This window comes from Sarcophilus harrisii, chromosome 2 (assembly GCF_902635505.1).
Source record: "Sarcophilus harrisii chromosome 2, mSarHar1.11, whole genome shotgun sequence".
Taxonomy (NCBI): Eukaryota; Metazoa; Chordata; class Mammalia; order Dasyuromorphia; family Dasyuridae; genus Sarcophilus; species Sarcophilus harrisii.
This window is the reverse complement of record NC_045427.1, coordinates 16,168,332-16,196,263: the sequence shown is the minus strand read 5'-3', so window position 1 is coordinate 16,196,263 and position 27,932 is coordinate 16,168,332. Positions and strand designations below refer to the sequence as shown.

Genomic DNA, 27,932 nt, shown 5'->3' with positions numbered 1-27,932 from the left:
AGCCACCCCAGACTTCCCTGAAAGCATCATTCTCTAGCCTTGGAATTTTTAAACGCCACTTCCAATTCTCTGATAGGAGGGATTTTTGGTTTTGTTTTTGTATCTTCAGTGCCTAGTATTGAGCACATAGATGGTGCTTAATAATTGCATGATTCATTGGCCAGTTTCCTAGACTCAGACTTTTCCCTCCCCTTTGAACTGGGATTAGGTTAGTCCTTAAGCTTGGTTCCATCTGGCCACATTCAAATCCTACCCAGAATTCTTGGTTACCTCTGCTCTTTGGTTTCCTCCTTTGTCACTGAATGGTTCATTCATAAGGTGATTGGGGAAACCTGGGGAATAAATACATACCTGACCTTTAACGATGTTCTCAAGGAATTGCTGTCCCGGGAATCTTTCTCAAGAAAATCGAAAGCCAGAGTGCTAAGAACGTTCTTAGTTCTTTTTTTTTGGAGGTGTGTATTTGAGGGGGGGAGAAAAAAGGGGAGTCTTGCATTGAGTCATCTTTCCTGCCTTTAGCTGTGAGCATTTATATGCCCTGGGGAGCTCTTCCTCACCTCTGACTCACTAGTAAGTAAGATCATGGATCGGGAATCAGATAACCAGAGGTAGAATTCTTGAGGTCTGTAACTTTGGGTAGGGCAGCTCACCTCTTTCTGGGAGGCAGTTCTTTACTCTCTAAAACGAGAAACCTGGATTTAATGAATTAATGGCAGTCTTTCCCTTTAGAAAGTAATCTTCTGGAGAGATTATGGCTCCAGCACTTAGCACATAGTAGGTACTTAATTTAAAAAAAAATAAAGTTTAATAAATTATTTCATTTCTGGATTTATTAATGGGTGGATGGGTGGATGGTAGAATGAAAAAAAAAAATGAACCTATCCCCTTAGAATGTAAGCTGTTTGAAGGTAAACATTTTATTTCCATTTTGTCTCGCACATAGTGGACGCTTCATAAAAAATTCTTGTTGGATTTTTTTAGTGTTTTGTTGAAGGCTGTTGTAACAAAACCCAAGTTCTGGCTTGTCTTGCCAAACTAGAAAGACTTCAAGGATGAATAGGACTCTATTCTCCAAGGTGCAGCCTAACTCAGTTTATCTTGGAGATAAAAATGTCTTGTTGGAGATAAAAAAAAATATCTTCTTTCTAAGATAACAAGATCATATCATGAGCTGAAAGGAACCTTGGGGGCCATCGAATGTCACCCATTCATTTTTACCAAGGACACAGTGAGAATTAGAGAGGTTTAAGTGATTGACTTAGAGGAATGAGCACTATATCCTAGTTGAGATTTGGAGCCAGTCTTGTCGAGTGCAAATCCAGTGTTTTATCCAGGATAGTCCCAATGCCTTTATTTTGGGCACAGTAGAGTGTTGAAGACTCTACTGAGTTATAGAGGAATTGACCTTAGTCTTACAGGATGGACATTTAGACAGAGATCATAGATTTTTGAGCTGTTGAAATTCCAGGAAGAATTTTAACCTCTTGGAGGTAGAGTGGGGCAGTGGATAGAGTGAAGAAACTGGATAGAGCTTAGATTCAATGCTGAATCTGAGGGATTCAGAGCTTCCCAGTCTGAGAAAGAGAAGGTGTATATGGCTCTGTGTTTGTGTGGATGTGTGTGTATGTATGATGCATTATTTCCTCTGATAGATTGGAAGTTCCTGATTCTCTGTGTGTATGTGTTTTTTATATCTGTATTATTTGTATATTTTAAGTAAATACAGATCTTTCTCATGTGTATTTAATGCATGAAAATAGACATATATTACATGTAATACATATGTATGATGCATTATTTATAAATATATATTTTCAGTTTCCTCTGATAGAATGTAAGTTCCTGATTCGTGTGTGTGTGTGTGTGTGTGTGTGTGTGTGTATAAAGCTTTTGTGGAGGGGAGCAAGATTTCTGGCTTCTTTGGTATTGGGAACTTCAGTGAGAAACAAAATAAAAAAATAATATTAATAGACTCTGACAGAAAATGCCATCTGCATCCAGAAAAAGAATTAAGGAGACCGAATGTAAATCAATACCTGTTATGTTCACTTCTTTTCTCTCTCTCTCTCTTTTTTTTTTATCTCTCCCATGGTTTTTTCTTTTGCTCTGATTTTTCTCTCTCAATATATGTGTTAAGCAATTATTCATTAAGCAGTGTGTTAAAAAATAAATTAAAAAGAGAAAGAGAAATGAAATAAAAATAGCTAATATTTATAGAAAGCTTTAAGATTTGCAACGCACAATTTGCTCATCTTTATCTGTTTCTCTGACTATCTATGTATCGTCTACCATCTCTTTTGATAGTTACTTATTTTGTGGCATAGGCCCTATGACTGTTTCTGTTTCACCATGAAGGGAACTGTTTCCATTTGGGCCTTGCCCAAGGTCACCCAGCTGCTGTAAAGGTCTCATGGCAGAGATTCAAACTCAGATCCTCCTGACTCCAAGTTCAACTTCATCCTTCTTCACCCAACTACAAAACAGCACCTGCTTTGCAGCCTAGAGCTTTGGAGAGTAGCCTTTGATTAACGGGAGAGTGTTTCTTAGGGTTGCATAGCTGGTATATGACCAAGGTGGCACTTGAACCCAGAGCCTCCTAATTGAGAGGCAAGTTCACTGTCCACTGGGCCACATTACTGACCATCGTCAATAGTAACTTAGAAGGTGACATGTTGTTTTTCCTAATAGAACTCCAGCTACAAGGGCAGGGGCTGTTTCTTTTAGTCATCGTTCCCTCAAAGTCCGGCACATACAAACACCAGCCAAATGTCGCTGACCCGAAAGCAGCTTGGATTTTGGTGACAGCAAAGGCGAGACACACTTTTTCCATCTCCCTTGAATACAAATCAATTTGTTTTTCTGTTCTTGGCCGGGAGGTGCTCGGGTGCTTCCCACATCTGTCTGACCTTCACCTGAGGTCCAGCCCATCAGCTGGTTCTCATCAGAACAGCTCAGATCGCTGATGGTTCTGTGGGGGCAGGAGGAGTGTGTTTATAAGAGAGCTTAATCAAAAATGGCACCGGTGTGTGCAGCCTCCTTTCCCATCTGACCTTGTGAGAAAGAGACGGGACTTTTCTGGTCGTGATGCTGGGAATTGGAACTTCCCAACTCAGAGAGGGAGAGAGACAACAGAGAGAGAGACAGAGAAAGCTAGAAACAAAGAGATGAGACAGAGATTGATAACTACAGAGGTAGAAGGATGGTTGGCGGCAGAGGAGGGAGATTGACTGGAAGATGGATGGATGGTTGGTCGGATAGGTGGATACAGAAATACAGAGATAGAGATGGATGGAGGGAGATTGAAACAAAGATAGAAAAGGAAATCCAGGCAGAGATTGACGGATAGAGACAGATATATAATGGATAGAGATAGAGACAGAGACAAACAGAGACAAGGCAGATAGAAAACTAAAGGGGGTGGGGAAGGAGGGAGAGAGACAGACAGACAGAGACATTCAGAGAGACAGAGACAGAGAGAGGAGAGAGGAGAGAGAGAGAAAGATTGACGGATAGAGACAGATAGATAATGGATAAAGATAGAAACAGAAACAAACAGAGACAAGGCAGACAGAAAATGAGAGAGAGAGAGAGAGAGGGAGAGAGGGAGAGAGAGAGAGAAAAAGAGAGAGAGAGAGAGAAAGGGAGAGAGAGAAGGAGGGAGAGAGGGAAGGAAGGAGAGAGACAGAGAGATCAGAGAGAGATGAGAGAGAGAGAGAGAGAGAGAGAGAGAGAGAGAGAGAGAAAGGGAGAAAGAGAGGGAGGGAGAGAGGGAAGGAAGGAGAGAGACAGAGAGATCAGAGAGAGATGAGAGAGAGAGAGAGGAGAAAGAAGAGAAAGAAAAGAGAAAGACAGAGAGAAGAGAAAGAGGAGAGAGGGAGAAGAGAAAGAGGAGAAAGAAAGGAGAGAGAGAGGAGAAAGAAAAGAGAGAGAGAGAGGAGAAAGGAAGGGAGACAGAGAGAGAGAGAGAGAGAGAGAGAGAGAGAGAGAGAGAGAGAGACCGTGTTTGTGGTATAAAGATGTAGAATGACTTTTTTGACCAAGCTTCCATTGTCAAGATAGTCCAGATAGAAGACTTGAATCCAGTTTCGTCTGCTCCTGAGTTGCTATTTTATCTCATATATTCATTTACTTACTTGTTTGTTTGTTTCCTCAATGTAAACATTATTTTCCCCTGAGAGAACATAACCTTCTAGAGGTTAGCAATGGTTTCCTTCTTTTTCCCCTCTGTATTCCCAGAAGCTAGCATATTGTTTTTGCTTGTTTTTCTCCAAACTTTATTAGTGTTGTGAACTTTCAAGTGAGAAAATTTCCTTTACCAATACAGATTGGCCTTTGTTCTGAAACCTTTGGGCTTCCCTGGTTGCTTGGGGTACGATGATAAAGTGACTTGTTCAAGGTCACACAACAATAGGTGTCAGAAGCCGATTTTTCTGATTCCCAGCCCTGTCCCCTCTTCACATACTGGACTGGGCTGCCTCTCAGTAAGTGCTTGGTACAGATACATATCTGTTGGCTCATTTGAGCAGAATGTGTCTGTTAAGTCTTTACCAGAAGAAAATATAGTGGTGGTGGAGTGTTAGGGTATTAGATGTGGTTTTTAAAGGAAAGGGTTATTGACCATTTATGTGCCCTGGACTCTACTGGCATCCTGGTAAAACCTCTAATGTTCATTATTACCTAAAATAAAATACATAGGATTACAAATGACATCCGTTATATTTATAATAATTAGCAAAGACAGGATTCAAATCCAGTTCCTTTGTCTTGGAATCCAGCTTTCTGCTACGTGGTTTAGTGGAAAGCGTGGTGTTTGTAGTCTTTGATTCAGATCCTGTTTCATTCTCTCTGTGACTTTAGGCAGCAGATCAGTCAATCTCTTTGTATGTCCCTTGGTTCATCTGTAAAATCAGGCAGTCAATAAGCATTGATTAAGCACTTACTGGGCCAAAGAACAGGCTGAACATTAAAGATACAAAAATGGGAAAAGGGGAACATGGTTCCTGGGCTCAAGGATCTCACATTTTATTCAGAAAGATAACATATAAATACCCAGGTCCACATAAGCCTTTCCCAGTGCAAATGGAAAGATCTCAGAAGGGAGGTGCTAGCTTTGGGAGGTGGGATGAGGTAGGGTGGGGCGAGGGCACAGAGAGCTGGGAAGGGCCTCCTGTCCAAGCTGGGATTTGAGCTGAGAAGTCAAGAGGTCCCCGTGATTTGATGGGCCTCCAAGGACTCTTCCAGCTCTCTTCTCCCTCTACCATTATAGTACCTTTCCTACCTCAATTCAATCCACATTATCAAGCATTTATGGAACATTGTTCCCCTGGCCAGTACTGGAAGGACTCTTGAATTCAATAACAGAGATTAAGCTCAATCCAAAGAAAGCCAAGCCTGGTTTATATATTTTGCATGTGGCTATAAAACCCTAATGTCCATCCCGATGTTTACATCTAGACAGGTCGATGTCTGCATTTAGGGCAGAACAATGACCAAGGTATAAATTAGGAAGCAAAATCATGGCTCATCTCCAGCCACCTCATTCCTTTACCAAGTCACGGTAGCCATTTCGCTCAAGGTTCTGTCCTTGAATCTTGCTCGGTGTCCAGGGGCCTTCTCTGAAGGCAGAAATGGAGAACACCCAAGACGCTCTTATTTCAGGGAGTAATCTCATTTCCAGATTAAATCCTCCCTTGGAAATTCCTAATCTGAGATAACCTGCATTAGTTGACTTTCTGAATCTTCATATTTTCCATATTGAGTCTTTTTTTTGAAGCTCCTCATTAATCAGTCTCTCCTCCCTAGAATTTCCTCCTGACCTCCTACTCATCACCATCTGAGTTTTCCCTCATGTGAATATTTCTTTCCTTACTTTAAACTTTTTCATAAAGGATTCTTTTTATAACAAATATATTAAAATTTTCAATTAACGAGCAGTTATTTTTTCTTCCTCCCACATCCCCTGCCAGTTAAAAAAAAGATAAGCAAAACACTTGTATTAAACATGCATAATCAAATTAAACAAATCCCCAATTTGGTCATGTTTAAGGAACTTCTTCCAGCCCTTCCCCCAAACCATGTTTGTTTTTGTTTTTGTTTTTCTGGTGGGACCCAAAGTGATGTTTAACTAGAGAGTCCTTGAAAGGACTTCATCCTATTGAAGAGGCAATCCACTATAATAGGGAGAGGCAGTATGATGCAAAACCTCCATGAAAGCTGAAACTCAACTGGGGTTTTTCTCCATTTCCACTTGGTTTGGGACTTCTCTGTCACACACCGTGAATGACTTCCTTAAAGCACTTTTGTTCCCTTTTCTCAGATCGTGAAGGGCTCTCGATGCCAAACCCGAGAGTTTGCATTTTATCTGGAATATATCGGAGAACCTCTGAAGAGTTTTGAGGGGAGGACGGACTTTCTCAGATTTGTGCTTTAGAAATCTTATTGTAGCAGGTATAAGTAGGATAGCTTGTACAGGGATGTAGGGAGAGCCATTAAAATACTATTGCAACACTTATGGACCTGGCCCTTTTCAGCAATGAGATGAACCAAATCAGTTCCAATGAAGCAGTAATGAACTGAACCAGCTACGCCCAGAAAAAGAACTCTGGGAGATGAATATGAACCTTACATAGAATTCCCAATCCCTCTATTTTTGCCCACCCTGCATTTTTTATTTCCTTCACAGGCTAATTGTACAATATTTCAGAGTCCGATTCTTTTTGTACAGTAAAATAACAGTTTAGACATGTATACTTATTTTGTATTTAATTTATACTTTAATATATTTAACATGTATTGCTCATCCTGCCATCTAGGGGAGGGGGTGGGGGGAAGGAGGGGAAAAATTGGAACAAAAGGTTTGGCAATTGTCAATGCTGTAAAATTACCCATGCATATAACTTGTAAATAAAAAGCTATAAAATAAAAAAAAAAGAATTTTCAGAATCAAGGATTCTAGATATATTCTTGTAGCACTGAATTTGGAGTCAGTGTGCCTGGAGTTTATGTACTTTAAGTAAACCAGTAAACAGCTCTGAAAAAAAAAAAATACTATTGCAACAGTCCAGGGTCTGAATTTGGGTGGTGACTATCTGAGTGGTGAGAAGGGGACAGAATCAGAGGCAGAATGATTAGATATGGCCATTGATTGTCTGGGGAAGACTGGTAAGGGAAAGGGTTAGAGTTAAATCCTCAAGTTTTCTATTTGAGTCCCATAATAAGTGGAGGAGGGGCAGTTTTAGGGAGAAAAGATCCATTCTTTTTTGGGCCTTTTTAAGAGCTGTTTAGATTTGTAGATTTGAGAATCATTTACCTAGAAATAATAATTGAATCCATGGGAACCAATGAGATCACCCAGAAAGAGAAGAAAAGATTTAGGAAATAGCTCCAGGCAGTAAGATATAAATGGTCATTCATCAATGGAGACTAAGAAGAGATTCATCTGGAGTACCCAGAGAAAGCAATGTCATGAGGCTCTAGGATGGAGGAGCAGGATGGTCAGACTCCCTTTTCCAGAGCAGGTGGGCTCTTGCTTTTTAACTTTTAGTTTGGAGGAGTTGTCTAGGTGGGCCATAAGGTTCAGTGACTGGTCCAGGGTCACACAGCCGGCACATGTCAGAGGCACTCATGAATTCAAAGCTTCTGGATCCAAGGCCTGATTTCCAAACACCTTCTTACACCCCTCTCAAAATTCCCTTCTGGAACATTCCCAAACTGGATATCCAGCTTCAGCTTATAGACCTTCAGCATTGGGGCAGCTAGTAGTGCAGTGGATAGAGCACCAGCCCTGAAGTCAGGAGGACCTGAGTTCAAATGTGGCCTCAGACACTTAGCTGCATGACTCTGGGCAAGTCACTTAACTTTAATTGCCTCAGGAAAATAACAATAAAAAGAAAAGACCTCCAGTGTTGGGGAACCTGATGCCTTCCCAAGCAGCCTTTTCTGCTTTTGTATAATATCCAGCTATTTTTCCATTTATCCAGTTTGAATTTGCCTCTCTGTAAGTCACTCATTTCCAGGGGTCTTCCTTCTGGGAAAAAGTAGAACACATGTCATCCCTTTTCCACAGGAAGGCCCTTCTTCTCATTTTCTTCCACCCTTTCTCATATAGCCCATTCTGAGCCTTCAACTCTTCATTGGTTTTCTCTGGACACCCTTCGATGAGCAATATCCTTCCTAAACTGGCTACCACAACTAGTGCTCCAGATGGAGGCTCAACAGAACAGGGCCAGTAGGAGCCACCTCCCAATGTCAGGAAGTTCTTGACTCATAGCCAATGAGCCCCTAAATCTTGTCTCTCTCTACAGCTCTCCTGTTTGCCCCCTTTCTTCCAGCCTTCGGTCTCTTTTCATGGAACTGGTGCAGGAGACTCCTAAGTGATCCTCCTGCCCCAAGCTGCTTCCTTTTCTAAAGAGTTCTAGATAAAGTTGCCATCAAAGCCATGTCACATCTAAAATGTTCATGGAGCCTCCTTATTTCCTCCAGTATAAAATACAAATTACTTACCTTAAAGCCCTTCCTAGTTTGGGTTATTTCAAATTATTCCCTTTCACTCACTTTCCATCCCAACAAAAGTTGTTCCAGTCTGAAATTCAGCATTCTTTCTCAGGCCTTTGTGCCTCTGTGTCTGGAGAGCAGACCCCTCCTCCCCTTCCTCTCAAATCCTATGCTTCTGTGAAGCTAAATGAATGAAAGATGAAAGTTCTATCCTCGACCCCCTTCTAACTTGGTGACTTTATTTACTTCCATGATTTCCATGATCCTCTCCATGCAGATGACTCCAAGATCTCCATATATAACCTTAGTTTCTTCCCTGAAACCCCATCTCATAATCCCAGTTGGTGCTACCGATGATGGAAATTCGGTGCCGTCTCCGCTGCCCCCCTCCCCTGCCCCCACAGCTACAGCCCCTCGGGGGGAGAAGGCTCATGGGATTACTTTTGTGGCTCCTTGCCACCAGACCCCTTGCACATGTTTATCTTACTTTCGCTGGCTTGGGGGAGGATTGTTTAGAACATCCTTCAACAGCTTCTGTTCCAGCTGAGAACACTGGATGGGAACGGCTGGCTTTTGTTATTCTCAGGGTGGCGTGACGGATCGGAGCTCTTCCTGCAGACATGGCGGGAACTGTCAATATTCATCGACCATTTACCACGTGCACAGCTGAACGTAAATCAGATAAGGGGCCTTTAGGTCTGGCCACTTGGAACTGGGAACGCTGGGAACACATTATCTCATTTGTAGTGCACAGCAACCCTGTGAAGTAGTTACTATGGATATTATTATCTCTGGTTTACCAAAGGGGAAGTGGGACACAGAAAAAGTAGAAGGACTTTTCCTGTTCACACAGCTAGTCCATGACAATAAAGACAGGTTCTGTTTTGGCGGGCCCTGCCTCCCGAGCTCAGCTTTCTGTCCGTTATGACTGCCTTTATGCCAGAGTTCATCAGATCAATGAATGAAAAACTGATTATTTATTAAGTGCTCTCAAGTGCTAAGTACTTGAGATAAAAGGAGAAAGAGAAGACAGAACAGGGATGTTTGATGGTCTCATCAGCTCCCATAGATTTAATTATCAGTTCACTATAATTGATTCTCAAATCTACTTGTCTAGCCCTAAATTCTCTACTCGCCCATCTGCTAGATGTCCAGTTACAAGTTCAAAATGGAGCTCATTATCTTCCACACTCTAACCCTTTGTGCTTTCAGACTTCCTTCCTTATTATTGCCAAAAGTACCATTATCCTTCAAGTGCTCTGTACCCCCAACCTAGATGTTGATTCTCTAACACCAGACCCCCCCCCCCGTGTCCAAACTGTTGCCAAAGGCTGCTGATTTCAGCTTTGGGACATCTTCTCGATTTGTCCCCTCTCTCCTGGGATGCTGCCATCACCCTAACCCACTTGACGAGGCCGTTCCTGCTCTTCTCCGGTACCAGGGGAGAGGGAGCCATTCTAACCTATCTATGAGTGGAGAATACTGGGACTCTTGTACACCTCCTGAGCCTGTGACTGAGCTGTGTGACTGTGGAGTTCCCAGGATTCACTCTTGGTAACTCAATAAATATTAGCTGCCCAATGGTTACTGGCACTGGGAAGCTGGAGGGAAAGAATGAGTGAATGGATAGATGAATCGATGAAAAATCATTTATTAAGCACCTGCTGTGTACCAAGCACTGTCTTAGGTGCTGAAGATATAAATACTGACTGAGGAAAAAACTTTACCGACAGGACAAGATGATAGATATAGGGAGTGCTGGCTAGGGAGGAAGCACATATAGGGAGGGATGGCCAGTGGAGCTATGGGAGAATTGATTGATGTCGCTTTTTCAGAAGCATTGGTGGTTTTGAAATGATTATCATTTCCCAGAACAAGAGGAGGAGAACTGTAGGAGCGGGAGTAGGGTGGGGAGCATGATGATGATGGCATTTATATGCAAGGGAAGGGAAGATGGCAAGATACAAAGATTCTGACTGCTTGTTTTCTCTTCCAAGGACAATGATCTTTTCATAGGAAAGATTTCTGGGAAAAATGGTTTTTAAGGAGTGGAAACCACAAATAATCTGCTAGAAGGTCAGACGGCATCTGACTGCCCTCACTGAGTTCAGATCATGATACTGTTTTCAGGACAAGCCCCATGGTGGGTATGTTATAGAAGGAAGACCTCCTGCTTGTGTCTGAGTTGGACTGGATAGCCTGTAAGGTCCCTTCTGATTTGGAGATACTTGATGATTTTTTGTGTCATGTCTTAGGAAAGGGAAACAAGTTCCTTCCAAGATTCTGAGAGGAATAACAATGTCTGGAGGATCTTGGGGGTGAACCACTTAGCTAAATGATCTCGAAGGTCCCTTCACTTTAAATCCGTAATTATCCAGAACAAGAGTTCTTAATGTGGGTTCTGTGAACTTGTTCTTGAAATAATTTGATAATTGTATTTCAAAGTAATTTTGTAATACCAGTGTTTTATTTTATGTGTATAAATATATTATTTCTAATTTTTGTGCATTTAAAAACATGATTCATGAAAGAGTCCATAGACATCCATCCCCAGATTTCCAAATGGGTCCAGAACACACGAAAAAGTTAAGACGTACCTTTGACTACACAAGAGCTGGAATCCATCATGGCTCCTCTAAGCTTAGGATATTTATTATTATCATTATTATCATTTTATCATCTTGCCTTACTTTCTTTATCTGTAAAAGTCCTATTTTTCCCTCTTTTTTTCCTCTCCTCCTCTCCTTTTTTCCTTCTCCCTTTCCCTTTTTTTCCTTCTTCTCCCCTTCCCTCTCCTCTATTACTTATTAAAATAGATGTAATGACTAAAAGAATTTGAATGGAAAAAAATAACAACAAAACTTTTTAATTATAGTGTCTGAAGCTGATTCTGCATAAGGAAGCGGAATTTGATGCAGTGAAGGCAGAGAATTTGGGTTCAAACCTGCCAAAATTCTTATGTAAGCAATGAACTTGAAGCTACAGGCCTGAGTTTGAATTTTTGTCCTTCTTGAATGACCTCAGAGAAACCACTTATCCTTTCTGAGCCTCAATTTCCTTATCTGCAAAGTGAGGGAAGTGACCCAGATAATCACCTCTAAAGTCCCAACTCTAAATCTCTGTCCCTGGAGTTTTGAGTCCTCAGGTGGCTAATCTGCAAAATAAGATTGGACTTTGATGCTTTCCAAGGTTCTTTCCTGCTCAAGAGCTACGAGATCCCATGATCTCTACCTACAGAATTAGAAAATGCTCCTTTTTCTTTCCTCTACCAAGGCTGGGAACTGTGGATATGTGGGTTTTACTGCCGTTCTTGCTTGATTCATTAATTATCTCGGTTTATCTGCTTTCCCCTCCATTTTTGTTCTTTTTTATTCTGTGTAACAAGGGGCGGCTTGCTGATTAGGAGAAGAGAAAGGAAACATTCAGAAATGAGGGTGATATTTAAAAAAAAAACCAAAAGATCATGAAAAAAAGTTTGTTGAATTTAACTAGAGGTGGTATTTCCCTGCAGTTTCCAAAATCATTTCTAGAATATGTGATGAGCTCCTAAAGTAATAGTGTCCAATATTGTCTAGATGTGGCTATTTTTTCTGAATAAGAAATGTGGTTCTGCTAGAAGTAATAATAATAATAATATACAGAATTATATATAATATTATAATAGTAATGATAAATTAATAATAATAATAATAATTATAATAATAATAAATAATATATTTGAAGTTTCCAAAAATACTTTGCATGTATTTGAATCTTAGATATTCAAGAGGGATGTAACATTTGAGTCACAATTGGCATTAGGAGAGGGCATTCCCATACCAGGACCCCCTCACAGGAATGAAATCCTCTATCCTGTACCCTTTGTGCCCGGCTATGGTTCCAAGAAAAATGAGCCTTTCAGATCCAGTTCACTTTGTTCAATCAGCTGTTTCTTGTTTGTTCTCCCTAGTTCTCTGCCAATATTGGCAATTCATAATGTACCTTGCCAAGGTCTGGGGATTGTCTTTGTTTAGATAAAGGATTGTGTGTTCTTTTGTGCCCTGACAGGTTGGTTCAGAGGATATACGCTGAGAAATAAGGCTAAAAAGGTACGGTTTTATAATTTTCTTTTTTTTCTTCTTTTTTGTCTTTTATCTGAATTTTTTCCTGTTTTGCATTGCTTATGTTACCCAGTTGCAATATAAAATGTCTATAATATAATATAAAACGTCTATAATTAGACTCCACTCTTGGATTTTTCTCTTCAAGGTTTTATCTCATTTAGAAACAGATTTGCAGATCTCAATAGGGGTTATAGGATAGTCAAACATGATCTTCAAGGAAGCAGCAAATGATCTGTAAGCATTCATTAAGTGCCTACTGTGTGCCAGACACTATGCTAAACTGGAAATTTCCCTTTGGGTAAAAGTGACTTTATATCCAGTCAGCCAGTTTGAGAAGGGGAAAGTGAATCAGGTCAAGGAGGAAGATCAGGGTCATTCAAGGCAGAAGATGAGAGATCCTTCTACTCCATTGTCTCCCTATCCCCTAGAACAAAAGTGTTGTAACAATCAGCAATGACATTGCTGTACCTGAGGACTCAGCTTTGGTGATGGTCCAATGGTCCTCCTTTTTCTCAACTGACTCTCAACATGCCCCTTGACCATGACTCCTCACTGCTTGGCTGCAAGGTGGATTTTGCCAGGGCTAGGAATAATAATAAGAATAAAAGGACATTCATATATTTGAAGTTACAGTTTGGGGACTTCATAAGGCCATTTTCTAGAATCCTGTTCAATCACGTTATTGGAACATGGAAGATCCATATTGGATTCTTGAAGGCCCACAAGCTCTGATGGCACCTGATTTCTTTCTAGCTTCATAGAAGTTGCATCAGGAGGGAATTGTTCTCCCAGGACCTGTCTAGTTCATCACAGCAGGGCCCATGGCCTTGGGGTACCAGGAGGCTTTACCTCTCTCCTGGAGAGAGGCAGCTAAAAAGTCACAGCTCTTACAAAACAGCCAATTTAAATAATTCACAGACAGAAAGGTACAGGGGACCCAGGGTGAATTTGGGAGTCAGGGAACCTGGCTTGAACCTGCTTCTAATTAACAGAAGGGGTTCTGGATCTGACATCAGAAAATCTGGATTCAAATCTGGCCTCAGGCACTTCCAAGCTGTGTCACCCTGGGCAAGTCTCTTAATCCTCTTTGCCTCCATTTCTTCATCTGTAACATGAACTGGAGAAGGAAATGGCAAAGCCTTCTTCCCATCTTCTACATCATCTTCACTTAATCCCATTTGCATTTTTGACTTTACACTTGTACTTTATGTTTTAATTTGATAATTTATCCTGAAATGGAAGTTTTCTTTTAATGAAAATAAAATGTTAACCATTTCATCTCAAAAAAATGAATTTCATTATGCTCCTGTTTGATTCTAATGTCAAATTCTCAGTCATCTTGTGTAGTTTAATTGGAAGAAAGGGGTAAAATCATAGAAGCTTATGTCTTTGTATATAAAAGGGGCCTTTGCCATCAAGTCTAATCCCATTCATGTGGCAGATGGAGAAACTGAAGCCCAACTTGCCTAGGGTCCCACAGAAGAACCAAGCCTTCCTGACTTTACTTTTTCCCCATGACCAGAACATTAATCCAATTTTTAGTTTTCTCTTTTACTCTTTCACTGACTTTGTACCAAAGGATCCCAACTGCCTTTGGGCCCAGGAATAAGGCAGAATATGAGTCAAGAATCTCCAAAGCAAATCCCAATACTTAATCAGAGTCTGAGCCTGGGTCTGGACGTGACACTTGATGTGGCTGGCCTGTTTTTCACACCACAAATGGTGATGTTGCTTACTCAGGAACCAGTGGGGGTTCCAAAGGACAATTAGAATTTTTACAGGCCTGGGGTCCTATACCTGCTAAATCCACATAAAGCAATGAGCTTTTGTGGTTCATTAATTTTCAGTTCTTCAAAGAAATTGACTTTTTTAAAAAACAGGCACAGAAAAGAGCATTTAAATCCCAGAGACTCACAGCGCTTTTGACTTTGAAATTTCCCATTCCTAGTTTTGCCCAGAGAATAAGCCCCCAAAGGAAGAGGTAGATAAGTGGTGCATCCTTGAGAGAGGAGACAGAGTACAGGGACTTAGAGACAGGTGACTGGCTTGGGGCTTCTTTTCTAGTTCCAATTCTGCCACTGTTTAGCTGTGCAAACTTGGATAAAACACAGAGCTTCTTTGGGCCTGTTATGGTATCATGTTCAAACACTGTGCTCTATGGTTCCCTCCTAGTTTTTATGTCTGTCCTAAGGATGCTCCCAGTTTTGAAATTTAACATTTTAATCCCCTTCCCCTCCCCCCCCCGGCTCAGACATTCCATATTCCTCTTCCATCTCTGTGTTCCAAGGCTGTTCCTGATATTTTCTGTTCTAAGACTTTCCCAGTTCTGACATTTGATGATTTCATGATTAGTACAAAGTCCTTTTTCCCAAGGGAGGCAAATTATTTTTAATGTATTTTATATAATTTTATTTTTAACGTACTTCTGTGTAACTTTTTATGTTAACTTGGCTATATTTTTTATGTATTATTCAAAGAAGGATTGATTTCTAAACTAAGCTCAGAATGAGCCTTTGAGATATTTCTTGATTTCCACCTTAAGCCCTCTGGCTTCTTACAGGAGCTCTGCCAGGAGAAGGCTGTTGAAGGTGACCTTTTCCTCCTACTAAATTACTGTTCACACACTCCCTTTGAGAAGCTTCGAAGTCTTCCAAGAGAGCTGATCCAGGAAAAATAAACTTATGTCCTGCCAATTGCCATTGACAAGATTTATCTGCTTTCACCTCTTTCTTGAGGGAGCAAAGCCCCTTTGAAATCCTTTTACGCTTCACCGTGACCAATACCCTGACTCCTTGGGCTTTTAGAGCCCATTTGGAGGGTCTATTATTTTAATGGGGACTTTGATGTCCCCACTCCATGAAGAGTGGGCGATAAAATGTGGCCGAAATGACCATTTCAGGAGCAGAGAGTAGTATTCCGGGCCTTGTTATTGATCTGAGGTTGGATGGGAAGGAAGGAGGACCGATCTCTAGCTTAATGTTTGATTCAAGTGAATGGGTCGCTTTAGCGGATGAGGACTGAATTGAGGTGAGCTGGGATATAAATCAGAAATATGACCTGATTTACCCAGGATTTATGTGACCCATAATGACCATCTCCAGGGCAGGTTTACCAAGGAGCTCCATAATTGGATGTCTGATGCATACAAATAATGTTTTGGTAAGAGAATAAAATGCATTAAAATCCCTTTATGGTTTCCTACCTAGAAGTTTATGGTTTATGGTCTACTTTGTCAATGTGGAAATCACGCTGTTGGTTTTAAATTGCCCTCCCCTCTTCCCTTGGCTTTCTCTAATCCAATCTTAGGGAATGTGGTCATCAGATGTAGGATGCGTGGCCGAGTTTAATTGACCCGATTCCTTCCTGATATTGGATTTCCCTGGGTGAGAAAATGGACTTGCACTAAAGATGATTGTATCTTTTTTAACCCCCTCACTCCAAAGGGCTCCTGAGAGAGCATGGGACCATAAGAGCTGGTTATTCCTGTTGTTGCTGTTGAGTCATTTCCAGTCATGTCCGATCCTCTGTGATCCCATTTTGGGGTTTTCTTGGCAAAGATACTGCAGTGGTTTGCCATTGCCTTCTCCAGCTGAAGCAAACAGGGTTAAGTGACCTGCCCGGGGTCACCCAACTAGCAAGCGTCAGAGGGAAGATTTGAACTAGGGAAGTTCTTGACCCTGTACTCTAGCACTGGCTAGCTGTCCCATAAGAGTTAGAAGGACTTCAAAGACTCTCTGTAGTCCAGCTTTGAACTTTAGAGATGATGAAATGGATCTGCCCAGGATTACACAATTCGTATGTTTCAGAGGGATCTGAATTTTCCCAACACCACCTAGTTGCCCCGAAGTACCTACATATAAATATCCATGTGTTGGGAATAGGACACACGGCTTCTGGAGCCAACTCTGGCCTATCTCTTGAAATATAGCCTTGGCCTGGAAAATCCCAGAAGAGGGGGGTTATCGGGATAGAGTTTCACTCATTCCATACGTATCGGGACATATATCTTGTGTCTCCAGGAGTGAGTGAGCCACTTGAAGTCTCAGATTTCAGATGGAATCCACTGAGTCCAATTTCCTCCCTCTATAGATGATTCAGAAATCAACTTCAGAAAATTGTGACTTCAACCAATCAATAATCAATAAATATTTATTATTGCCAGGTATTGTGCTTACCCTAAAGGAGCTTATAATCTAATGAAACAGGAGGGTTTGCTAGTGCTAGTGTCGGCGGCGTTCAACTGATGGGAGAGTCTTGGCAAGGCCCTTTTTTGAAAGTCTTTCTGTTTGGACCATGTTTGAATCTACTAAGGGTTTGGATGTTTCTGGTGCATGGAAAGTGATTCATTGATTCAGTTTGGCCACATATCTCCATCTGAGTCATTTCACTTTTTTATGCTCACCTGTGTGGGAGCAGCCAGGTGGACAGAGCACTGGACTGATAATAGCAAAGCTCATCTTCCTGAGGTTAAATCTGGGTTCAGACTCTCATTAGCTGTGTGACTCTGGGCAAGTCATTTGATCCTATTTGTCTCAGTCCCTCATTTGTAAAAATGGCCTGGGGAAGGAAATGGCAAACCAGTGTCTCTGCCAAGAAAACCCCAAATGGCATCTCGGAGAGTCGGACCTCCTAAGCAGCAACAACTAAGCGTGCTTACGGAGCGCTGAGCGCACAATTGAAATCACCCAGTGACGGCGACTGCCTCATCTAGAAAAGGAAGGTGTGGACTCAGTGACCGAGAAGGTCTCTTAGATCAGTACTTCTTAAGCTTTTTCCACACAGGACCCCTTTTTCCCAGAGAAATTTTTATGTGACCACAGGTAGGAAAGTTTATGAAATAAATATACAAATCAACCGTTAATGATAATGAATCATAATTTCATGACCCCCACATTCAGTTTAAAGACCCCATTTGGGCTTGAGAACCACAGTTTAAGAAATGAGCTTTAGAACCCTAAACCTATGAGCTTCTGAACATGATTTCATGGGCTCTCTTGCTACTATGAAGTCAAGTCTATGAGGATCAAGGGTTGAGTAAGAAGGCTTTGTTCTATTTTCATTGGTCCAGGATGGACTCCCTGAAGGTGAATCAAAGATGGGGAGCCCGGAAAGAACCCATTCACAATCTCTAGCTTTGACCAAGCTGCTAAAAAAAGGCTCCTTCTTTTGAGGGAAAACCTAGATTGTCATTGCCTCTACTGGGAGGGGGAAGTAAAGGAAGCGAGGCAATTTCTGAAGATCATGGGAGACCTGTGTGAGACCATTGACATGTCTTCTTACCAAATTGCAGGGTACTGGCAGATTGCCACCTTTGTCTTATTTTCTGCTATTCTCTTTGCTAATATTCCTCACATTCCCCTTCTCCTGTCTGTGAATCATTGAGCAGATGGCCCCCATGCTCACCCTCCTCACCTCTGTCTCTGGGTATCCCTAGTTTTTGGAGGCTTAGCAAAGAACACCTTCTGCACTGATCCCCTCCTACCAACTAGCTGCTACTGCCTCTCCCCTCTTGTCTGTATCCAGTTACCTAGTAAGCACCTGGATGGGATAGAGACTGGTCCTTTTATTTCATTATATGTATATATATATATATATACACATATATATTTCACCATATATGTGTGTGTGTGTGTGTGTGTGTGTATATATATATATATATATATATTCAGCTCCCCTATCACCTTTTATTTCACCATATATGTGTATATATATATATATATATATTCAGCTCCCTATCACCTTTTATTTGAATATATATATATATATATATATATATATATATATATATATATATATTCAACTCCCCTATCAATTCATACAAAAGTCAGGCCCATCTCTGTAACTTAAAAGTCTTAGAGAATCAGTGGCCCAGGACCCTGTTGAATTGCCTAGCTTAGGCACATGGCTTGCCTCACTTCATTGTAAGCTTCTTAGTTGCAAGAATTGTTTTTTAGCATCATATCCCCAAGGCTCAGCACAATGTCTGGCACATAGTAGGTGCTTAAGAGATGCTCATTGACCATGGCTGTGTGCTTCAAGACTGGGGTTTTGGACCTTCTAACCTCCTTTCTTCTCCTTACAGGGGATTTTCCCTGAAACCTATATCCATTTGAAGGAGGCAACTGTGGAGGATCGAGGGTGAGTGCCTGGGAGGGTGGCTGGTGTGAGTACGGAGACTGGCCAGCAAGTGACCACCAGCGATGATCTATCTGTGAATCTGCCCTCCCTCATGCCTTAGATGGGGATTCACAGGGAGAGTGTGAGTGAATGAGGACTCAGGAGACCGGGCTTGGGCCCTGCCTCTCACTTTTCACGGCCTGGGTGACCCCAGACAAGTCACTTGACCCCCTGGACCGCTGTAATGTAGACTTTGACCAGATGGACGTCAAGGCTTCTTTCTAGGCTGCCATTTACAAAATGAGATAATATATGAGAGTAAAGAGCTGGATATATTATGATTTCCACCCTTTCTCCTCCTCTCCCTGACGCCACTTCCTCATTTGAGAGGAGCAATAAATAGAGCACCGGGCTTGTGATCAGGAAGACTCATGAGTTTAAATATGGCCTTAGACACACACTAGACCTGGGAAAATCCCTTAACTATGTTTATCTCATCTGTAAAATGGGCTGGAGAGGGAAATGACAAAATTTTCTTACTCTATCCTACATTATCTTTTTGTGTCCAAGGATACGAGCGTGGCACTTTGACTCCATAAATGGTTATTGAATGACTGATTCCCACTAGTTTGCCCTTTAATTCTCCCTCTAGAGGACCACTGACCTGGTCCAGCCCCCTCATCTGACAAGTTTATGGAGTTTGGATGGTGGCCCAATAAGAACCAGAACCCAAGGCCGCTAACTCCAAATCCAGCCAAGTGTTCCACTGGGTAATCTGGGCTTTCCTTATAAATTAGCTGGCACCAAGTAGTAAGCCTGGAGTCAAGAAGACCAGAGTTCAAATCTGGCTTCAGACCCTTACTTATTAGCTAGGTGACATCAAACAGTCATTTAACCTCCATCTGTTTTCTCATTGGTAACATGCGGGCCATAAGAATAGCACCAGCCTCTTGGGTTATGGTGAGCATTAAATGTAATATTTGTAAAGCATTTAGTCCAATGCCTGGTCTACAGTAGATGCTACATAAATGCTTATTCCCTTCCCTTTGCCTTTCCCCATGTCTCAGATCCCTTGATGACATCCTAGTTACTTCAGTTTATATTCCAGAATTCCAGAATGGAGGCCAGTCTCGGCTCTGGTTCTTTCAGGGTCTGTTTGGGGATTTGGGGATTGCCCGAGATCTGAGTGAATGAGATTTTCTCCAAATCTCAAAGATTCAAGTCAGCCTGGGAACAAGGCCCTTCCCACCTTCCACTGGCCAGGGCTCCTTCAAGAAAACCCAGGGCTCAGGAAGGGATCTGCTTCTCTCTCCAGGCAACACGAGACCGTGATTCCCAGCGAGGTGCCACTGGTGCACGAGCTCACCTCTACCCTCCGAGAATGGGCGGTCATCTGGCACAAGCTCTATGTGGTGAGTCACCTCCGAGGCCCAGAGTACGCAGCTTCGCACACCCATAGACCCCCACCTCTGCAAAGAAGTTTGAGGAGATGCCATTGCAAATCTCTTCCTGGCCCTGTACTTGGTCTTTATCATTTTTCTATGCTCAGTTTCAATTGTTTTTGAATTTGGAAAATTGCCTGGGATCCCCCATCCTGGGAATACCAGCAGAGGGAAGGATGCCTTCAAACTCTACAAGGCCAGATTTGGGCAGATGACTACATATTTGGAACAGAATGCAGCAGTCTTCTGCATACAGTGCTCAGTAATTATTCTTTGAATGTTATTAAATATTCTTCAATCTTTTCCAACTCTTTGTGACCCCATAGATCGTTGCACTTCTGGCTGCTCTTCCTCCTTTATTTCTCAAAGTCTATCTGGGTTCGTGCTCATTGTTTAATGACACTCTCTCTCCATCTCTTCCTCTCCCATCCACTTTTCTTTTTGTCTTTGATCTTTTCCAAAATCAGAGTCTTTTCCAATGAATCCTACCTTTTCATTATGTGGCCAAAGTACTTAAGCTTTATCTTTAGTATTTGACCTTCAGCAAATAATGTGAGTTAATTTCTCTAAGTATTGATTTATTTGACCTCCTTTCTATCCAAGGAACTCTCAAATGTCTTTTCTTTGAATATATGATAAATAAATTAAAGGTTCATTGTGTCTAGTAGATAATCGTGTCTGGCTTCTAGTTAGAATGGGCAACGGCACTAGGAAATACGGATCAAGATATAGACTCAAGACTTAGGGGTGGAAGGCTCTTTGTAGATCATCTTGTACAAAGCCATGGAGAGATCACAATTTGCCTTAGCTAGCTAGTGAGGGTCTATGATGGGATTTAAATCCAGGTCTTCCCGACTCCCAGCGTTTTATCCATCCTTGGATTTGGAGGCCAGAGACTATCCCGAGAGAGCAAAAAGGCATAGAATTTGTAGTACCAGATGTCCCTTCCTATCACATCCAACTCCTATATTTACAGATGAGGAAACGGGCTTAGAGAGGCCCAATCACTTGCCTCGAGTTCCATAAGCAGTAAGTGGGGTTTGAATCCAGGTCATAAAATTCTAAGTCCTGTGGCTCTCTTCAACAATGGGATGATTCAAACCAGTTCCACTTGTTCAGTGACAAAGAGAACCATTAAAACCCAGAGGGAGAGGACTGTGGGAACTGAGTGTGGGAACTGAGTGTGGACCACAAAAGGCAAAGTTTCAAAACTTCTCTTGTTTGCTATCACTTGACTCAATGACAACAAGCCACTAATTAATTAATTAAGCAGTTATGATCGGGACAGCTAGATGGCTCAGTGGAGAGAGTATCTGTTCTAGAGTCAGGGGGATCTGAATTCAAATCTGGCCTCAGATACTTAACACTTCCTAGCTATTGTGATCCTGAGCAAGTCACTTAACCCCAATTGCCTCACCAAACAACAAGCAAAAACCAATTATAATAGATCTGTAGCTTGATCTTGCTATTCATATAGGCTCATAAATTAAATAGGAAACCACCCACAAATGGTGTCCTCCATCTTTCTAACTGCTTGGAGCAATCCTGCTGTTTTCTTTCTGAAAGCGTCAACCATTATCTCATGGAATTACAGAATCTTAGGGCAAGAAGATTTTTGAGCATTGGTTAGATCAAAGCTTTCTTTGGACAGGTGACCAAGAATACAATGGTTAGACCAAAGCCCTCATTGGACAGGTGACCTCTGTTGCTCTGATGGTAGTATCCCTTACCCTCAATGGGCCATTAACCTCTCTTTGTGGAGAGAGTCTCTTGATTCTGAGAGGAGCAGGGTCCCATGTTTTTTTTTGAGACGTTGCATCCAATTAAGACATCTTATGTTTTAACCTTCATCTGAAAGTTGTATCACTGGATTCCCAGCTTGTAGCTGTCCATGAGAGTCACTCCTGTGTGATTCCAGCCCAAGTCTCTTGATCTCCCTGAGCCTCCTTTCTTCATCAATAAAAGTGTAGTGAGAGAGGCAGCATCGGCCTGTAAATAGCCTTGGCTATAGACTTATGGGTTCAAATTCTGCCTCTATCGCTCAGATCCAGGCGTTTTTCTCTGGATGTTCCCCATGTCTGAGACGTTCTCCTTCCTCACCTCTGCCTTCCTTTCCATCTCATCCAAAATCCCTCCTTCTATAGGAAATCTCTCCCAATACTTCTTGACTCTAGCATCTTCCCTCTGTTAGTTATTTCCTATTTATGTTACGTCGCTGGTTTTTCCATATTTCTTTGCTTGTTGTCTGTCTCCCTTTGTACTGGACTCTTTGAGACAGGGACGTTTGCATCCCATCCCTTAGCCCAGTGCCTGGCACATAGTAGGTACATAAAAAGTGTTCCTTGACTGATTGACCTTCAGTTCTTTGTTCCTTAGTTTGTGATAAGAAAACTGAGCCTGATGATTTCAACAAGGCTACAAAGTGGTCAGTGTCAGAGGGAGGATTTAAAACCTGGCCCTCTGACTAAACCCTGAGCCCTTTCCACTGTACTACACTACCTCAAGCCAGTAATATTAGCCCAAGTGGAAAGTCACAGGTCTGTCTTTATCTTGCTGTGGGCAGAATCACTCACTCCGGAGAGGTCCCAAACAACCTTTTTTCTGTGACAAACATGAGATTCTCAGTGGCCTCGGACTCCCAGTTGCAAGACCAAGTGTTCCTCTGTAGAAACAGCCCATTGGGACTGGACGCCGGTCTAGGAGACACTGGTCCAGTTCTCTGCAGGAGACACAGGAGCTCAAATTCCAGAGTGAAGGGAGTTTTCAGAACAGGTGTGACCTTCCTGGTTGCTCTTCCTGGCTGCCTCGCCATTCTTATGGGCATTTTCAGCTATTGGGGAAGAAACAGGAAATGTTTGAGATAAGTCTGGTACAAGCCTCCCTTCTTTTGATGGGAAGCCTTGAGCTTAAGAAATGTTTGTTGAAGGAAAACTAAGAGTCCTTGGGAGCAAAGTATGACTTGAGAGGTCTGGGTGTGTCCACCCGCTAATTCCCCCCTCACATGTTTGCTTTGGGGGAGGAGCTGAAGATAGGAAGTGTGGTTAGGTAATGGCCAGGGATAGGTTGGGGATTTTTTTTTTTTTTTTAACATTCTAGAGATGCTTGAGAATAGTTCCACCCTTAGCCTCAGTTCTGCCTGGCAACAAAACCCAGAAAATCTTAGAGCTATAAGGGCTCTGGGAGGCCCAATTCAAGTCGGAACAAGAACACATAAATCCCCTTTATATCATGATGAGAATAAGATTCCCACAGAGATATTTGAAACAGAGAAAATTTGGGAGGCTTCTAAGAGGCAGCTGGATATGGGCAGAAAAAAGTCACATCATTGGTTGTTTTGAGAATAAATTTTCCTTTTCTTTTTTCTATGATACAATAGAAGTCTTTATAAAGAGAATTAAATAAAAGGAATTCCTAATGCAGGCCATTACTGACAAATCTCTGCTATGGTTTCAGCTTGACTGTCCTTGAGGCCTCAGGTTCCTCATTTGTAAAAGCAGGGAATTGGATGAGTTGATCTGGAAGGCTCCTTCTTGCTCTGTATCTATGATCAGATATTCCTGAACCTTTTCTCTTCCCTGATCATTCATCATGAGTTTATGAATCCCTCACCCCTTGCTTATCTTCCCCCAAGACATGTTCTTCCTTTTTAACAATTCTTGATAATTTTATATATTCTTCTCTCTCCTGAAATCTCCCTTTCCTCCATGCTAGGCATCCTTGGTGCCCTCACAGAAATTCTACTTTGACAGGATTTTAGGTTCTATCATTCTGGTTATTTTCCTCTGTCCCCCTTTCAAATTGAGTCTCACCAGGGCCAAGGCCAGTTCTAGATATTAGGAGACTTTTCCCTAAATTTGAATTTAACCTGAAATCTGCCTTCAAGCTCTTCCTACCTTGTATTTCTTCTATAAGAAAATAAAAATGCTGCTTCTGCTGCTGCCCCTTATGGCTGCCATGTCTACTTTAAATCTTAAACTCTTCTTCAGGATAAACAACCAACATCCTTCAGCCATTCATTCCTTATATAACTTTGATCCCAGACCTTTTCCCTTCTTAGTCCCTGTCCTGGGCAAGCACCTGTTTGCCAATCTCCCTCCTAGAATGAGATCCCATGACCAAACATCTACCATAGATATTTCTCACCTCGGAACTTCTAAAGTTTAAGTGTGTTTAATTTAAACTTTAAAAGCGGGAGGGACGTTTCTTAGAGAGATTTCAGTAGATAGATGTGGTCCAGAGAACCAGTGAATAGCAACTGAAGTTCTTTCTGAAAAGTTGCCAAGCAAATAGATTGAAGGGCCAGGTCATTGTTCCGCAGAGATCTAGTGGAGAAAAGCTGGCTCTTGGATGTGCTGTAGTAAGCACTTAGTAAACAGTTTTGCAAAAAAGAAAATGGCAATGGCAAGAATAGCGTGATAGAGGGGCACGGGGCTAGTTTGGGCATCAGAGAACCTGGTTGGATCTCCAGCACTATGGTGTTAAATAGCTTTCTGACCTCACTCAATCTCATTGGGTCCTTCTTTCACCAAATGGTAAGTTTGAACTAAATCACCTTGAAAGTTCTTTCCTGATTTAAATCTATTTCCTTTTGATCTTGAAGACTATAATGATTTGTTCTTTCTTTGATGGTCACATTTCCAGCAAGATAAATCATCCTTAAATTTAATTTCTTTATACTGTTAGTGGTCACTGAACCCTTAGTTCTATGTTCCCAGGAATAATTTCAGCAGTGAAAGCTCCAAATCAGGGAAAAAAAAGCATTCCTATGGAAACCTTCATCCAGTTTTTCAAATTTTTTATTTGTGATATGCAGGCCCTTCCCTCTCATTTTCTCTTTCAATTCTGAAGTTAATGAGAGGGGAAATGTGACATGGTAATTACTGTGTAAAGAGCAAAATGATGATTGGATTCCCATTCCTTCCCCTTTCATTCTGATTTTTTTTGATGAACTTTTTTCATGTGGCAATAGAAAGAGTCTTAGATTGGGAGCAAAAGTCCTGGGTTCAAATGATTGCCATCTGAACAAATTTTGTGACCTCCCTGGATCTTAGTTTCCTTGTCTGTAAATGAGGGAGGATAGACTACAAGGCCTGTGAAAGATCTACCAAATACCCCTCATCTCTCTGGGCCTTCTTCTATTCACCTATAAAATGAAGGGATGAAAAGCATTAGTTTCTATGGTCCAATTTTGTTCCAATCCATGAACCAATGATCCTGATCCTGGACAATTCTGGACCTCAGTTTCCTCATTTGTAAAGTGAGGAGATCCAATTGACTAACCTACTAAGGTTCCCCATTCCAGAGACTTGCTGGACTTTGTCAGAAGAGCTGCCCTATGACTTTTTCTATGCCTCTGTTTTCATGGGCATCCTCTTCCAATGGCCCCTTCTCAATGGGATCTCCTTGGTACGTACTCTCTAAATTAATTTCTTCAAAGGAAAGGGGACCCACCAAAAGGAGGGTGGAAGCAGCCTCTTTGTTTAATTTCTCCCTGCAATAGCCCTCTGGAGAGAATGAATAGAGACAGAAAGGAATACACAGATCTGACATGCAGAGGTCTTCATTAGAGTCTTTGACAGGCTCTAATTTAATTGAAACGAAAGAGGGAGGAACATGGCAAGAACAAAGCAGACTGCCACATAGTCCTGGGGTTTCTTGAACTCATGTCATGGTTAATGAAGAAATCATTTAGCAAGTTTCTTATCTAATCACCTTGGAAAAAATGAAGTAGGGGAAAGTTTGGGTACAATATGGATAATGTCTTCTTCATCTCAATAAAGGATCTATGAATAAAAAGATGGCTTTTTTGTCATCTAGAAATCTCAGATGGTGTGACATAGTCTGCAGGCTTGAATTCTCCCCCTTTCCTTCTGGGACTTCCCAGGAAAACTTTAGTTTGACACCAAAATTGCCCTATTTTTAGTGGAGCTTAATGAGGAGTCTTGGTGGGCCTCTGCTCATCAGAAACAAGTTTAAACAACAATAATAACAACGAACCACCCTCTATACTTTTCTGAGCCTGGTTGGTTAGCAAGATAGAGAAGGGAAATGATCTGAGATTAGTTAAAGAATGGGACCTTGGAGAACATTGAGCCCTATTCTTAACCAATTGAGAATCATCTCTACAGCTTGCCTGGCAAATGGTTTGTCCTTCCTTTGCTGAAAGTTCTTCAATGGGAACCAGGGCTAGGATTAGGGTCGGGATGGGGGTCACATCTCCCAAGAAGGTCCACTCTCCACTAGCCTCTTCTTCCTTAGGTTGGGCTGAAATCTGCCTCTACCTATTGATGCTCTCTACTATCGATCAAAGTAAATCCCCCATCCTTCTTTCACATAAAAGCATTTTATGTCCTTGAAAAAATGATTCTTCCGAAGTCCTTCGCACCCTGAATCTCTGCTCCAGTGATCCAGCGCTAGCCCTGGCTTGCTGACTCCCAAAGGCATGCATGTCATCGGTCCCAAGGAAGACTGGGTCAGAATGTGTGTGTATCAGCACAAACCCACCCCCTTCATCAGAACGTGGCCTTGGGGCGCCCAGAATTCCCGCCCTGCTCCCTGAAGCAGAGGATGGCCACAAATGCCATCTCTGCCTCCTCGCCCGGAGTTACTCCAGTCTGGAATCCTTAAACAGCCCTTTTCCTTCCCTCCTTTCAGAACAACAAGGTGACCCTTTTCCGCCAGCTGCAGCAAATGACCTACAGCCTGATTGAGTGGAGGTCGCAGATCCTGTCGGGAACCCTCCCCAAGGATGAGCTGGCCGAGCTTAAGAAGAAGGTCACGGCCAAGATTGATCATGGCAACAGGTAAGCAGGGGGGAACCTAGCAGAGCGGCCACATTTCTGTCAGGGACTCTTTCCCAAGATGGATTGATCTTATTAATGGTGGATGAATAACGCTGAACTCCCACTTCCTTATAAAATATGTCCTTAGAGAGTATTTATGTTTCCTGCTCTGTAAAATGGGGACAATAACACACTTACTCGTTCTTGGAATGGTTGGAGGAAAGCCTTTGGGGAAGCTTCAAGCTATTCTGAGCTTCCTAAAAACAATCTTGGTATCAGACACCCAGGTACCGGGTACCAGGTGCTGACTCTTTGGGCCAGCCACTGTGCTAAACTCTGGGGTTACAAGGAAGACCAGAGATGGTCCCTGATGGGAAGGAAGGTGGAAACCGGCTAGCCCAACCCTAGCTTGTTTTCCAGATGAAAACCTGAGACTGAGTGCCTTCACAGGTGATGTGGAAGGCAGGATGTAAGTCTTGCTCTTCTGACTCTGCATCCGTTGATGTTTTCATTGGGCCATGCCGTCTGCATCATGGGGAACACTCAATGATAGGGTTATAGAGCTTTTTGAGTGCTTATTAAAAACACATAATATCAAGCATATACTAGGTTCTTAAAAAAGGAAGGGAAGAAGAGGGAAAGAAAGAAAAAGGAAGCAAAGAAAGAAAAGAGGAAAGAAGGAGAGAAAGAATAGTAAAAGGTTAAGGCTTAAGGAGCACTTTGTTGTTTTTGCAAATCATTTGACATGTTCATTAGATATGGATACAACAAGTATTATCATCCACCTATTACAGAAATGGAAACTGAAGTATGGGTCAAAAAAGTGACTCCTAGTTACTGCCAAACTAGTAGTTTCATATCTTCTGGCTTCTAATTAATTTTAATACTTCACATATGTGCCCTGAGTGACATAGTATCTAAACCCATAAAGGAAAAAATAAAATGAAATACAGGGAGAAATAGTTAGCAAAACTTTAATATTGGAGGACCCCCGT

General features: G+C 41.9%; 1 protein-coding gene across 1 annotated transcript in view; it reads left to right on the top strand.

Annotated features, from left to right (window-relative positions):
* Positions 1–27,932, top strand: part of DOCK5 (dedicator of cytokinesis 5) — a 236,457-nt gene that overhangs the window by 74,367 nt on the left and 134,158 nt on the right. The window contains exons 3-6 of the mRNA XM_031949649.1: positions 12,541–12,581; positions 18,679–18,734; positions 20,029–20,125; positions 26,810–26,958. Coding sequence (XP_031805509.1) covers positions 12,541–12,581; positions 18,679–18,734; positions 20,029–20,125; positions 26,810–26,958 — 343 coding nt within the window. The remainder of the gene's footprint in view (positions 1–12,540; positions 12,582–18,678; positions 18,735–20,028; positions 20,126–26,809; positions 26,959–27,932) is intronic.